We start from the raw sequence: 14,743 nt of genomic DNA on the forward strand, positions 1-14,743 counted from the left end.
GTCCCTGCCTCTCCAAATGCCCGTAGATCCTGTCTCTCAGAATACCCTCTAACAACTTACCCACTACAGATGTCAGGCTCACCGGTCTGTAGTTCCCAGGCTTTTCCCTGCCGCCCTTCTTAAACAAAGGCACAACATTTGCTACCCTCCAATCTTCAGGCACCTCACCTGTAGCTGTCGATGATTCAAATATCTCTGCTAGGGGACCCGCTATTTCCTCCCTAACCTCCCATAACGTCCTGGGATACATTTCATCAGGTCCCGGAGATTTATCTACCTTGATGCGCGTTAAGACTTCCAGCACCTCCCTCTCTGTAATATGTACACTCCTCAAGACATCACTATTTATTTCCCCAAGTTCCCTAACATCCATGCCTTTCTCAACCGTAAATACCGATGCAAAATATTCATTTAGGATCTCACCCATCTCTTGTGGTTCTGCACATAGATGACCTTGTTGATCCTTAAGAGGCCCTACTCTCTCCCTAGTTACTCTTTTGCCCTTCATGTATTTGTAGAAGCTCTTTGGATTCACCTTTGCCTTATCTGCCAAAGCAATCTCATGTCCCCTTTTTGCCCTCCTGATTTCTCTCTTAACTCTACTCCGGCAATCCACTTGATCCCAGCTGCCTATGCATGTCATATGCCTCCTTCTTCTTTCTGACTAGGGCCTCAATCTCCCGAGTCATCCAAGGTTCCCTACTTCTACCAGCCTTGCCCTTCACTTTATAAGGAATGTGCTTACTGTGAACCCTGGTTAACACACTTTTGAAAGCCTCCCACTTACCAGACGTCCCTTTGCCTGCCAACAGACTCTCCCAATCAACTTCTGAAAGTTCCTGTCTAATACCATCAAAATTGGCCTTTCCCCAATTTAGAATTTTAACTTTTGGGCCAGACCTATCATTCTCCATAGCTAGCTTAAAACTAATGGAATTATGATCACTGGTCCCAAAGTGATCCCTCACTAACACTTCTGTCACCTGCCCTTCCTTATTTCCCAAGAGGAGGTCAAGTTTTGCCCCCTCTCTAGTCGGGCCATCCACATACTGAATGAGAAATTCCTCCTGAATACACTCAACAAATTTCTCTCCATCCAAGCCCCTAATGCTATGGCTGTCCCAGTCAATGTTGGGAAAGTTAAAGTCCCCTACTATTACCACCCTATTTTTCTTGCAGCTGTCTGTAATCTCCTTACATATTTGCTCCTCAATTTCCCGTTGACTATTTGGGGGTCTGTAATACAATCCTATCAAGGTGATCTCTCCCTTCTTATTTTTCAGTTCTACCCATATAGACTCAGTGGGCGAACCCTCGGATATATCCTCTCTCACTACTGCCGTGATGTTCTCCCTAATCAAGAACGCAACTCCCCCTCCTCTCTTACCTCCTGCTCTATCTTTTCTATAGTATCGACACCCTCTCCAAGGCCAATACATCCTTCCTGAGGTGCGGTGCCCAGAACTGAACAAAGTACTCCAGATGGGGTCTAACCAGAGCTTTATATAACTGGAGCTAAGGCAGGTAAATGGAGTTGAGGTACAGGTCAGCCATGATCTAATTGAATGGTGGAGCAGGCCTAAAGGGCTGAATGGTCTATTCCTGATCCTAGTGTTCCTATGTCAGGTGGTAAGAGAAACAGCCATCTTGTCTAAACTTTACATGCAACTGGTCACAATTACAATATCATTTTACTTTTTATTCTCAGGATGTGGGTGACACTGGCAAAGGCGCATTCATTACCCAACACTCGCTACCCTGAGGAGCTGATGGTGGGCCTACTGCTTGGCCACAGCAGAGGGCATTAACAGTCAACCACACAGTGTAGGACTGGAGTCACATATATTCAATTCACTCCACGTGATATCAAGAAACGGCTGAGTGCACTGAATACAGCAAAGGCTATAGGCCCCAACAACACCCCGGCTGTAGTGCTGAAGACTTGTGCTCCAGAACTAACCGCGCCTCTAGCCAAGCTGTTCCAGTACAGCTACAACACTGGCATCTACCCGACAGTATGGAAAATTGCCCAGGTATGTCATGTCCACAAAAAGCAGGACAAATCCAATCCGGCCAATTACTGCCCCATCAGTCTACTCTCAATCATCAGCAAAGTGATGGAAGGTGTCGTCGACAGTGCTATCAAGCGGCACTTACTCACCAATAACCTGCTCACCGATGCTCAGTTTGGGTTCCGCCAGGACCACTCGGCTCCAGACCTCATTATAGCCTTGGTCCAAACATGGACAAAAGAGCTGAATTCCAGAGGTGAGGTGAGAGTGACTGCCCTTGACATCAAGACAGCATTTGACTGAGTGAGGCACCAAGGAGCCCTAGTAAAATTGAAGTCAATGGGAATCAGGGGGAAAACTCTCCAGTGGCTGGAGTCATACCTAGCACAAAGAAAGATGGTAGTGGTTGTTGGAGGCCAATCATCTCAGCCCCAGGACATTGCTGCAGGAGTTCCTCAGGGCAGTGTCCTAGGCCCAACCATCTTCAGCTGCTTCATCAATGACCTTCCATCCATCATAAGGTCAGAAATGGGAATGTTCGCTGATGCTTGCAGAGTGTTCAGTTCCATTCGCAACCCCTCAGATAATGAAGCAGTCCGTGCCCGCGTGCAGCAAGACCTGGACAACATCCAGGCTTGGGCTCATAAGTGGCAAGTAGCGTTCACGCCAGACAAGTGCCAGGCAATGACCATCTCCAACAAGAGAGAGTCTAACCACTTCCCCTTGACATTCAATGGCATTACCATCGCCGAGTCCCCCACCATCATCTTCCTGGAGGTCACCATTGACCAGAAACTTAACTGGACCAGCCACATAAATACTGTGGCTACAAGAGCAGGTCAGAGGCTGGGTATTCTGCAGCTCCAACAACATCAAGAAGCTCAACACCATCCAGGACAAAGCAGCCCGCTTGATTGGTACCCCATCCACTACCCTAAACATTCACTCCCTTCACCACCGGCGCACCGTGCCTGCGGTGTGTACCATCTACAAGATGCATTGCAGCAACTCGCCAAGGCTTCTTCGACAGCACCTCCCAAACCCGCGACCACATAGAAGGACAAGGACAGTGGGCACACGGGAACAACACCACCTGCACATTCCCCTCCAAGTCACACACCATCTCAACTTGGAAATATATCGCCGTTCCTTCATGGTCACTGGGTCAAAATCCTGGAACTCCCTACCTAACAGCACTGTGGGAGAACCTTCACCACACGGACTGCAACGGTTCGAGAAGACGGCTCACCACCACCTTCTCAAGGGCAGTTAGGGATGGGCAACAAATGCTGGTCTTGCCAGCGACGCCCACATCCCATGAACGAATAAAAAAAAAGGCCCAGGCTGGGTAAGGACGGCAGGTGCCCTTCCTTGAAGGACATTAGTGAACCAGTTGGGTTTTTAATGATAATCTTGCAGATTTCATGGTCATTTTCCTGGTGCCAGCCTCAAATTACCAGATTTATTGAATTTAATTTCACAATTTTCACATGGTTGGATTTGAACTCACAGTTGTCAATCTAGCAGCACAGCCACTAACCATGCTACAATAACTGTGGGCTACTGAAACATTCCTGAATAGAATTTCACTGCAACATTCTTCAACAGAATTTCACTGAAATATTCCTCAATAGAATTTCACTGAAACATTCCTCAAAATAATTTCACTGAAATATTCCTCAAAATAATTTCACTGGAACATTCCTCACAATAGAATTTCACTGAAATATTCCTCAAAATAATTTCACTGAAACATTCCTCAAAATAATTTCACTGAAATATTCCTCAAAATAATTTCACTGGAACATTCCTCACAATAGAATTTCACTGAAATATTCCTCAATGGAATTTCACGGAAACATTCCTCAATAGAATTTCACTGAAATATCCCTCAACAGAATTTCACTGAAACATTCCTTACAATATAATTTTGCAGGAGAAGTTGAACCGATTCTCTCCTGCCGTATTTAATGATCCACGATTTAAGTTTGGTTTCAGCGAGTACCAGGAATGCTAGAAGGCGATACTTTAACTCCAGAAAGTCCAGTCTTGTTAAATGCAACTTGGATGCACTTGTAATGAAATTAAACCTGGAAAGAGAAAGTGAATGTGAGATAATGCTACGAACAGACAGACCACAGGCAATGGTATAGATGCACAACAGGGTGAATAATTAGCTCTACAGCCATATTAAAAGAAAGACAAAATGTTAAAAAGAACTTGCAGTTATATAGCATCTTTCATGACCTCAGGGTATCCCAAAGCACTTTACAGCCGATTCAGTACTTCTTGAAATGTAGGAAATGCAGCAGCCAATTTGCACACAGCAAGGTCCCACAAACAGCAATATGATAATGACCAGATCATCTATTTTAGTGATGTTGGTTGAGGGGTAAATATTGGCCAGGACAGCTGGGAGAGTCCCTTGCTTCTCTTTGAAATAGTGCCATGGGATCTTTTACATCCAGCCAAAAGAGCAGATGGGGCCTTGATGTAACATCTCATCTGAAAGACAGCACCTCCAACAGTGTAGCACTCCTTCTGTACTGCATTAGAGTGTCAGCCTAGATTATGTGCTCAAGTCTCCACAGCTGCCACCTTAACATCCATAAGGAAACTCTATGCAACACTGGAGGTAGAAAGCTGCCACCAGGAAGCAGCATGGGTTGTCTACATCAGAGAGCGATGTGGTTTCCAATTTTCCATTGGTGCTGATATTGTGAAAGATAAATCCAAATAAAAACCGACTAACATCTCAGCTCAACATGTTTTGGATGAGCCAACATGTATCCATCAACCAAAACAATTGTCAGATCATATCTCATTGCTGTTTGTGGGATCTTGTTGTGTTTGCCTTCATTACACAGCGACTGCACTTCAAAAGTATCATTGGTCATAAAACACTTTGGGACATCCTGAGGATCTGAAAGGCGCTATATAAATGCAAGATCTCACTTTCTTTTCTTCAGAAGACAGCAGCTTGGTATCATCACGTACTCAAATCCGTATTCAGTTGAAATACCTCTAGATCAGCTGGTTCAAAATGTCAACTCCCACAAACACACTCCAGGACATGCACAGTCTCCCAGTAAATCACATCATTTTACTTTCAGTGCTAATTGCCCACTAGGTTGGGTGAAATTTACATAGGAAAGATTACAGTCACTGCAACTATTTAACCAGACTCACTGATTTTCATCCACTGTGCTGTCGTAGGTTTAACTAAAATAACCAAACTGACACCGTGCTCACCGTTCTGCCGCGTCATCCAGCTGCTCGACCGGGATGGGAATCCCATTCACAGATCCCGCCCTGTGGATCTGGTGGAATGTTTGTTTGTGGCTTTCTAAAGCTTTTATAACATCCTGGGGAGGGAAGAAACACAAATCAGTCTGTTAATGCTGGGAAATGATGAGAGTGAAGGCTTACTCCCAATAGTCACTCATTAGTACTCATTAATAGGATAAAGCAGCTGCCACTTCTCAGTAATACAAAGGTGTGAATCAACTACATTGCTTCAGGATTTGACTCCAGATGTGACACCACCTTGAGGACGCAAGCTGGTTCCAGACTGATCCTGGGCTCCACACTGGCTGCAGTATCACTGCAACTGCTACAAGGTAAACTTTTCTGAAGTTGAAACTTCGATTTCAACAAAGTTCCAAGGTGCTCCACCAGACAGACTTTAGATTAATGTCAGTTGGTCGCACTCTCACCTCTGAGACAGAAGGTTGTGGATCCAAGTTCCACTTCAGAGACTTGAGCACATAATCCAGACAGACACTGCAGTGCAGTACTGAGGGAGTGCTTCACTGTCGGAGGCGCCATCGTTTGGCTGAGATGTTAAACCGAGGCCCTGTTTGTCTTCTCAGGTGGAAAAGATCCCATTGCACTATTTCGAAGAGGAGCCGGGGCGTTCTCCCAATGTCCTGGTCAACATTTATCCCTCAACCAAAACCAGATTAACTGATGATTCATTTCATTGCTGTTTGTTGTGCACAAATTGGCTGCTGCGTTTGCTGAAAAAATAATGTGACTACACTTCAAAAGTAGTTCATTGACTGTAGAGCACTTTGGGACATCTTGAAGATGTAAAAGGCTCTGTATAAATGCAAGTTCTTCCTCTAATGTTACCAAAGAAAGAACTGCCCTAATTAGAGAGAGCCCAGAGTCACCCGGACTACTCACTCTCAAACAGTGCCAGTGGCATGGCTATCTGATAATATTCCCCACTAGGGAAATATATTCTTAGTGCATTTTAGAAGACCAGCTCGTTTGGGGTAACAGCACAAAGCTGATTTCCTCCCTTTGTTGATCTGTTTAACACCGGCATAGACCTGTTGGGCCGAATGGCCTGATTCTGTGCTGTAAATTCTGTGTAACACAGGCCTAAAGATTGCAGAGATAAGACAACTTAAATCTGGTCTTATGACCCTACAAAGACTGAACACTAGAGTTGTGTTGTTACGACATCCACTAGATTCCATGTTCACCCAATCAAAATACCTGATAGGGCCAATATTGGTTTAATTCAACTCAATGCCAACTTGCAACTGCTAATAAAATGTACATAACCTCCACATTCCCTGCGATCTACACAAACAGTGGAATGTAATGACTGTATTGACTGTCATTACAATTATATACAACAGGTATGGCACTGCCACGGTGGACAATTTACACTACTCACATTATTCACACTATTCGGTGCTGTACGTAATCTGCAATCGTTACTCAGCAACTCTTGTGAATGGGAAGCTTAAAATCCTGAACAAATCTCGGTCGGATAAGATTTTGAGATTAATGACAGTGAACCACCGGAAGTTGGGGACCTGGTTCTCCGATCGGCACTGGCCAGCGATGTCTCCCAACACTTAACCCCCACAGCAGGCTCACCTTATGCTGCTCCAGTTTCCTGTGGATGATGTTGGCAGTTTCATCGTGCGCTTGCTGAATTACAATTTCTTCTGCAAGAATAGCCTCCACTCTGTGTAACCAGGCTCCGATGGTGCCCAAGGGGCCAGGGAGTGATTTGTCCAGTATGATATGCCACTCTAGAAGCTGAGAAAGGCAAACCAAACACTTGACTTGTTTCCTATTAGTTAGATACCAAATGGCATCATTAGAATCAGATGAAGTGTGACTTTGCTCTGTGCAGGTAGTACAAGCTTTCTGTCAATGAGCAGCAGGTGTAGCCCCTGACTGCAGCCCTTTGCCCTAAGCTCATGGTGATATTTAGAGGGTTTCTCTGCTTGAAGGAGAGAAAAGTTCATCGTGACAAATGTGACGGAGAACCAGAGGAAGTTTTTAAAAATGGAGCCCTGCCACGTGGCTGCAGAAGTTACCGAATGATGAGAAATAAACATGGGGATAATGGGTTCTTTCCCACCTCTGTGGTCGCACGTATTCCTAATCACCAACATCAAAGAGAATGGTAATTTCAGTGTCAGTTTAGCTCAGTGTGTTAGATTGGTTCAGTGGGTAGCACCCTTGCCTTGAGTTAGAAGATGTGGAGATGCCGGTGATGGACTGGGGTTGACAATTGTAAACAATTTTACAACACCAAGTTATAGTCCAACAAATTTATTTTAAATTCCACAAGCTTTCGGAGGCTTCCCCCTTCCTCAGGTGAACGGTGTCCACATCGTTCACCTGAGGAAGGAGGAAGCCTCCGAAAGCTTGTGGAATTTAAAATAAATTTGTTGGACTATAACTTGGTGTTGTAAAATTGTTTACAATTGAGTTAGAAGGTTATGGGTTCAAGTCCCACTCCAGAGACTTAGCATAAAATCCAGGCTGATGCTTCAGTGCAGTACTGTGTTGCTGGAGGTGCCATTCCATCTATTGGATGCGACGTTCAAGCAGATGTAAAATATACTGTGGTGCTATTTGAGGAAGAGCAGGGAGTTGTCCTGGACAACATTTATCCCTCAATTAACATTACCAAAAAAAATCTTTTGTCTCATTACTATTTGTGGGATCTGGCTGAGTGCAAATTGGCTGCTGTTTGTCTACAAAACAACAGTGACTATGCTTCAAAAAGTAATTCATTGGTTATTAAACATTTTGGGACATACAAGGACGGGAAGCATGCTATTTAAATGCGAGTTCTTCCTTTCTTCTTTCACTGGCTCATCTAGCTCCAGTGTAAGGGCAGACTGAAAATTAATTCACAGAGGCTCAAATGGCTGTAACACTACTGCATGTTGGAAAATCCAGGGCCACTGAGAGCGAAGCGAGTTACATAACTAACACCCATCTCAAAAAGGGTCGTATTTATTGGACTTATCCTGACTGGGAAATATGCATCACACAGCACAACAATCTTCACAACAAAATAGCAGCAAGAAAATGACTGACATATGACTTTGCAGAGTCACTATCTCATAACTTACTCTAGCCGACACTCTCTCCCATGCTTGCTTCACTGTGACCTGATCCAGTGACAGCTTCCCGTCTTTCTGTGCGGGCTGAATTAACATTTCGACATGCTTCCTTTTAACTTCATACTGGCCACGAAAACTTTTAAACAACTGGGGAAAAAAAAAGATATATTTACATAAAACAGAGCAATTAAACCACACCCAAAAATATATACTTATTAACGGTTGCAAATATCACCCATTCCGATTTGCTACCAATCTGCAACTGAAGTAACTCTGGGTAGGATTTGTAAACCTGATGCACGCATTTTGTAATTATTCAAAGTGTGTCTGTTAGATCAGCAAAAAGCTCGACCAGTCGAGCACAGGTACAGAGGTGAAATAAAGCTGTAATACCAATGGTCAATATAAAAACAGACACTTCAACAGCTCCCCCCTACCCTGCTCCCTCTGACTGCAGAGTAGTCAGGCAGTTGGAGATGATGGGGATTTTCGGGATGTGGGTGACGCTGGCAAGGCCGGCACTTATTGCCCATCCCTTGTTGCCCTTGAGAAGCTGGTGGTGGGCCTTCTTCTTGAACCTCTACAGACCGTGTGGTGAAGGTGCTCCCACAGTGCTGTTAGGGAAGGCATTCCAGGATTTTGACCCAGCGATGATGAAGGATATATGTCTAAGTCGGGATGGTGTGTGACTTGGAGGGGGATTTGGAGGTGGTGTTGTTCCCATGCACTTGCTGCCCTTGTCTTTCTAGGGGATGGAGGTCACGGCTGATCTGTACCTCCCCTCCATTCATCCATCTTAGCTCCATATTCTTTGATAACCTTACCCAACAAAAACCTACGGATCTCAATCTTGAAAGCTCCATTTGACCCCCAGCAACCACAGCCTTTTGGGGGCAAGAGTTCCAAATTTCTACTATCCCTTCTGTGAAAACATGCTTTCTGATTTCACTCCTTATCTTGCTCTAATTTTAAGATTATGCCCCCTTGTTCTTGATTCCCCCACCAGAGGAAATAATTTCTCACTATCTACTCTATCGAATCCCTTTATCATTTTAACGACCTTGATTTGATCAACCCTCGGAAGAGAAAAAAGACAAAAGAGGGGGAGCATGTCAACTCACCTGGTATCGTTCCTGCAGTCCTGTTTCAGCTACTTGTACCCTTGTGAGATCCCTTTCAAACTGTTCCAGCCAAGCTTTCACCTCTCTCAGCATCTGTCTGTCCTCTCGCTGACGGAGCATTGAACAGAAATAATGGCACAGTGAAAGACTAGTAACAAGATGGTACTAGAATTAATTAGAGCCTGAATAATGATGGAAACAAGGTAACTGTCTATCCATTCAAACCTAAATTCACAATGCTGCATGACCTTTGTGTTTAGCCAGTACAAACTTCACAGCATGTTGTGAATGGGAAGGATGCAATTTCATGAGATGGTTTGAGAAACATTTACCAATAAGAATGATCAAAGACATCTAGAATTTGGTGTCAATCTGAGCACATGTGGTGCAGCAAGGAGAAAACACAGCCTGTGTGACACATCTGAAGGGCCTGATCTTACATTTGGGTCCCAGTTTTTGACAAATTCGCAGTATCCTCAGAATGTAAGCATTTTAGTGTCAACGCTTTCTGACAGTTAACAAAAAAAGATTATTTATTAATCATCCAGGTTTGTAGTCTAAGCGCACTAAAATAATACAGAAACTCAGAAAGCTACGTGACACTGAGCGAGAATATTACCAAGTACAGAATGATGCATGCTAGTCTCATGAACCCAAGATATTTCACACGACGACAACAACTTGCATTTGTTTAACGCCTTTAACGTAGTAAAACATCCCATGGTGTTTCACAGGAGCGTTATCAGACAAAATTTGAGACTGAGCCGTATAAGGAGGTAGTAGGACAGATGACCAAAAGCTTGTTACAAGAGGTAGGTTGTAAAGAGCGTCTTAAAGGAGGAGAGAGAGATGGAGAGGTTTAGGGAGAGAATTCCAGAGCTTAGGGACTAGATAGCTGAAGGCACGGCCGCCAATGGTGGAGCAAAGAAAACTGGGCTACACAAGAGGCCAGAATTGGAGGAACACAGCGTTGTTGTTGGGTTGTAGGGCTGGAGGAGGTTCCAGAGATAGGGAGGGGCAAGGTCATGGAGGGAACTGAACACAACGATGAGAATTTTAAATTCGAGGCGCTTCCGGACCGGGAGCCAATGTAGGAAGAATAGAAAAGCAGAATATTTTTTAAAAGGTGAGAAACTAAGAAATGTTACTATTCAGAGGGATTGGGGTGTCCTTGTACGTAAATCATAGAAAGTTAACATGCACAAAGGAAGATGGTAGCGGTTGTTGGAGGCCAATCATCTCAGCCCAAGGACATTGCTGCAGGAGTTCCTCAGGGCAGTGTCCTAGGCCCAACCATCTTCAGCTGCTTCATCAATGACCTTCCCTCCAACATAAGGTCAGAAATGGGGATATTCGCTAATGACTGCACAGTGTTCAGTTCCATTCGCAACCCCTCAAATAATGAAGCAGTCCGAGCCCGCATGCAGCAAGACCTGGACAACATCCAGGCTTGGGCTCATAAGTGGCAAGTAACATTCGCGCCAGATAAGTGCCAGGCAATGACCATCTCCAACAAGAGAGAGTCTAACCACCTCCCCTTGACATTCAACGGCATTACCATCGCCGAATCCCCCACCATCAACATCCTGGGGGTCACCATTGACCAGAAACTTAACTGGACCAGCCATATAAATACTGTGGCTACAAAAGCAGGTCAGAGGCTGGGTATTCTGCGGCGAGTGACTCACCTCCTGACTCCCCAAAGCCTTTCCACCATCTACAAGGCACAAGTCAGGAGTGTGATGGAATACTCTCCACTTGCCTGGATGAGTGCAGCTCCAACAACACTCAAGAAGCTCGACACCATCCAAGATAAAGCAGCCCGCTTGATTGGCACCCCATCCACCACCCTAAACATTCACTCCCTTCACCACGGCGCACTGTGGCTGCAGTGTGCACCATCCACAGGATGCACTGCAGCAACTCGCCAAGGCTTCTTCGACAGCACCTCCCAAACCCACGACCTCTACCACCTAGAAGGACAAGAGCAGCAGGCACATGGGAACAACACCACCTGCACGTTCCCCTCCAAGTCACACACCATCCCGACTTGGAAATATATCGCAGTTCCTTCATTGTCGCTGGGTCAAAATCCTGGAACTCCCTTCCTAACAGCACTGTGGGAGAACCGTCACCACACGGACTGCAGCGGTTCAAGAAGGCGGCTCACCACCACCTTCTTGAGGGCAATTAGGGATGGGCAATAAATGCTGGCCTCACCAGCGACGCCCACATCCCGTGAACGAATAAAAAAAAAGTACAGCAAGGAAGGCAAGTGGTATGTTAGCCTTTATTGCAAGGGGATTGGAATATAAGAGTAAGGAGGACTTGCTCCAATTATATAGGTTCTGGTGAGACCACATCTGGAGTACTGTGTGCAGTTTTGGTCTCCTTACCTAGGGAAGGATATACTTGCCTTAGAGGGGGTGCAACGAAGGTTCACCAGATTGATTCCTGGGATGAGAGGTTTGCCCTATGAGGAGAGATTGAGTAGAATGGCCTATATTCTCTGGAATTTAGAAGAATGAGAGGTGATCTCATTGAAACTTATAAATTTTATAGAGGGCTTGACAGGGTAGATGTTGAGAGGCTGTTTCCCTTGGCTGGAGAGTCAAGTAATAGGGGTCATAGTCTCAAGATAAGGGGTCGTACATTTAGGACCAAGATAAGGAGCAATTTCTTCCCTCAGAGGGTCGTGAATATTTGGAATTCTCTACCCCAGAGGGCCGTGGATGCTCAGTCGTTGAGTATATTCAAGACTAAGATCGATAGATTTTTAGACTCTAAGGGAATTAAGGGATATAGGGATCAGGCGGGAAAGTGCAGTTGAGGTCAAAGATCAGCCATGATCTTATTGAATGGCGGAGCAGGCTCAAGGGGCTGTATGGCCTACTCCTGCTCTTATGGACCGGGATTCAATGTAGATCAATGGGCACAGGGGTGATGGGTGAACAGGACTTGGTGCAAGTTAGGATACAGAGTTTTGAATGAGCTCAAATTGACGGGCTTAAACTACTTGGGTACAATGCTGGAGTGTCCAGACTAACTGTGGAAAACTGTCCCTTTTATGAAGAACTTTGACTTCAAGACCAAACCATCAAAAATATTTCTGTAATGTCCTTTTTGGAAAATGCCACGTAAATAAACTGTTTTAGACTCCAGTTATAAAATTGGGGATATATTGATTGAGTGAGGCAAGTTTCGTTTAGTCACGAGACAAGGATTTTTGACATTTTTTATACTGCGGTGATTTGAAGGCTTACATCAGGGAGAGAATGTTCTGAATGACAAGATAAAATCTCTTGCGAGGCCCTAAGTAACGTTCAGTATTGCAAGATTCTGCCTCATTAATAATCAGCTTCAGACAGTGGAAGACAGTTGAGCTTGGCAGGTGCAAAGTGTTTAAAGTATGGCTAGGCCCCCATAAGAACAATTAAGAGTGACCAAAGGACAGATCTTCAATATCATCACTGTTCACACCTGTCCTTGATTTGATTTGATGCAAACACTGATTCATGCCACTGATAGGATGCTATAACCAGCTTCACCACCAGGGGGCAGGGGTACAAACTGAGGGGTCTTGATGGCTCTTCAGTGACCTTGCTGGAAAAATGTGTCTGTGGGTGTCAGGTAAGAACAGGATTGGGATCTGCCATGATTCTCCCTGCAGTTAAACAGCCTGCCAACACTCAGCATGGAGGCTTACATAAGAATAGAGTCAGCCGTAGCTCAGTGGTAGCACTCCCGCCTCTGGGTTCAAGCCCCATTCCAGAGACTTAAGCCCATAATCCAGGCTGACACTCCAGTGCAGTACTGAGGGAGTACAGTACTGAAGGAGTGTTTCACTGTCCAAGGTGCCATCTTCCAGAATGGTTGTTAAACCAAGGTCCCATCTGCCTTCTTAGGTGGGTGTAAAGGATCCCATGGCATTATTTCAAAGAAGAGCAAGGGAGTTCTCCCTGGTAACCTGGCCAATATTTATCCCTCAACCAAAATTATTATTACATTGCTGTTTGTGGGACCTTGTTGTCACATCAAGAAACGGCTGAGTGCATTGGATACAACAAAGTCCATGAGCCCCGACAACATCCCAGCTGTAATGCTGAAGACTTGTGCTCCAGAACTAGCCACGCCTCCAGCCAAACTGTTCCAGTACAGCTACAACACTGGCATCTACCCGACAATGTGGAAAATTGCGCAGGTATGTCCTGTCCACAAAAAGCAGGACAAATCCAATCCGGCCAATTACCGCCCCATCAGTCCACTCTCAATCATCAGCAAAGTGATGGAAGGTGTCATCGACAGTGCTATCAAGCGGCACTTACTCACCGATAACCTGCTCACCGATGCTCAGTTTGGGTTCCGCCAGAACCACACAGCTCCATACCTCATTACAGCCTTGGTCCAAACATGGACAATACAGCTGAATTCCAGAGGTGAGGTGAGAGTGACTGCCCTTGATATCAAGGCAGCATTTGACCGAGTGTGGCACCAAGGAGCCCTAGTAAAATTGAAGTTAATGGGAATCAGGGGGCAAACTCTCGAGATGTTCAGTTCCATTCGCAACCCCTCAGATAATAAAGCAGTCCATGCCCACATGCAGCAAGACCTGGACAACATCCAGGCTTGGGCTCATAAGTGGCAAGTAACATTCGTGCCAGGCAATGACCATCTCCACAAGAGAGAGTCTAACCACCTCCCCTTGACATTCAACGGCATTATCATCGCCGAATCCCCCACCATCAACGTCCTGGGGGTCACCACTGACCAGAAACTTAACTGGATCAGCCATATAAATACTGTGGCTACAAGAGTAGGTCAGAGGCTGGGTATTCTGCAGCGAGTGACTCACCTCCTGACTCCTCAAAGCCTTTCCACCATCTACAAGACACAAGTCAGGAGTATGATGGAATACTCTCCTCTTGCCTGGATGAGTACAGCTTCAACAACACTCAAGAAGCTCAACACCATCCAGAACAAAGCAGCCCGCTTGATTGGTACCCCATCCACCACCCTAAACATTCACTCCCTTCACCACTGGCGCACCGTGGCTACAGTGTGTAAAGTCTTCAGGATGCACTGCAGCAACTCGCCAAGGCTTCTTCGACAGCACCTCCCAAACCCGCGACCTCTACCATCTAGAAGGACAAGGGCAGCAGGAACAACACCACCTGCACGTTCCCCTCCGAGTCACACACCATCCCGACTTGGAAATATATCGCCG

At 45.4% G+C, this 14,743-nt stretch overlaps 1 protein-coding gene across 6 annotated transcripts in view; it reads right to left on the reverse strand.

Annotated features, from left to right (window-relative positions):
• The window catches only part of syne1b (spectrin repeat containing, nuclear envelope 1b), a 478,102-nt gene that overhangs the window by 379,853 nt on the left and 83,506 nt on the right, over positions 1–14,743 (reverse strand). For all 6 annotated transcript variants that reach the window (XM_067989374.1, XM_067989378.1, XM_067989371.1 and 3 more), the window contains exons 9-13: positions 9,520–9,627; positions 8,408–8,545; positions 6,909–7,073; positions 5,265–5,377; positions 3,934–4,102 (exon numbers count right to left, since the gene is read on the reverse strand). In XM_067989374.1, the coding sequence (XP_067845475.1) occupies positions 3,934–4,102; positions 5,265–5,377; positions 6,909–7,073; positions 8,408–8,545; positions 9,520–9,627 (693 nt within the window). The remainder of the gene's footprint in view (positions 1–3,933; positions 4,103–5,264; positions 5,378–6,908; positions 7,074–8,407; positions 8,546–9,519; positions 9,628–14,743) is intronic.

Source organism: Heptranchias perlo, chromosome 8 (assembly GCF_035084215.1).
Source record: "Heptranchias perlo isolate sHepPer1 chromosome 8, sHepPer1.hap1, whole genome shotgun sequence".
Taxonomy (NCBI): domain Eukaryota; kingdom Metazoa; phylum Chordata; class Chondrichthyes; order Hexanchiformes; family Hexanchidae; genus Heptranchias; species Heptranchias perlo.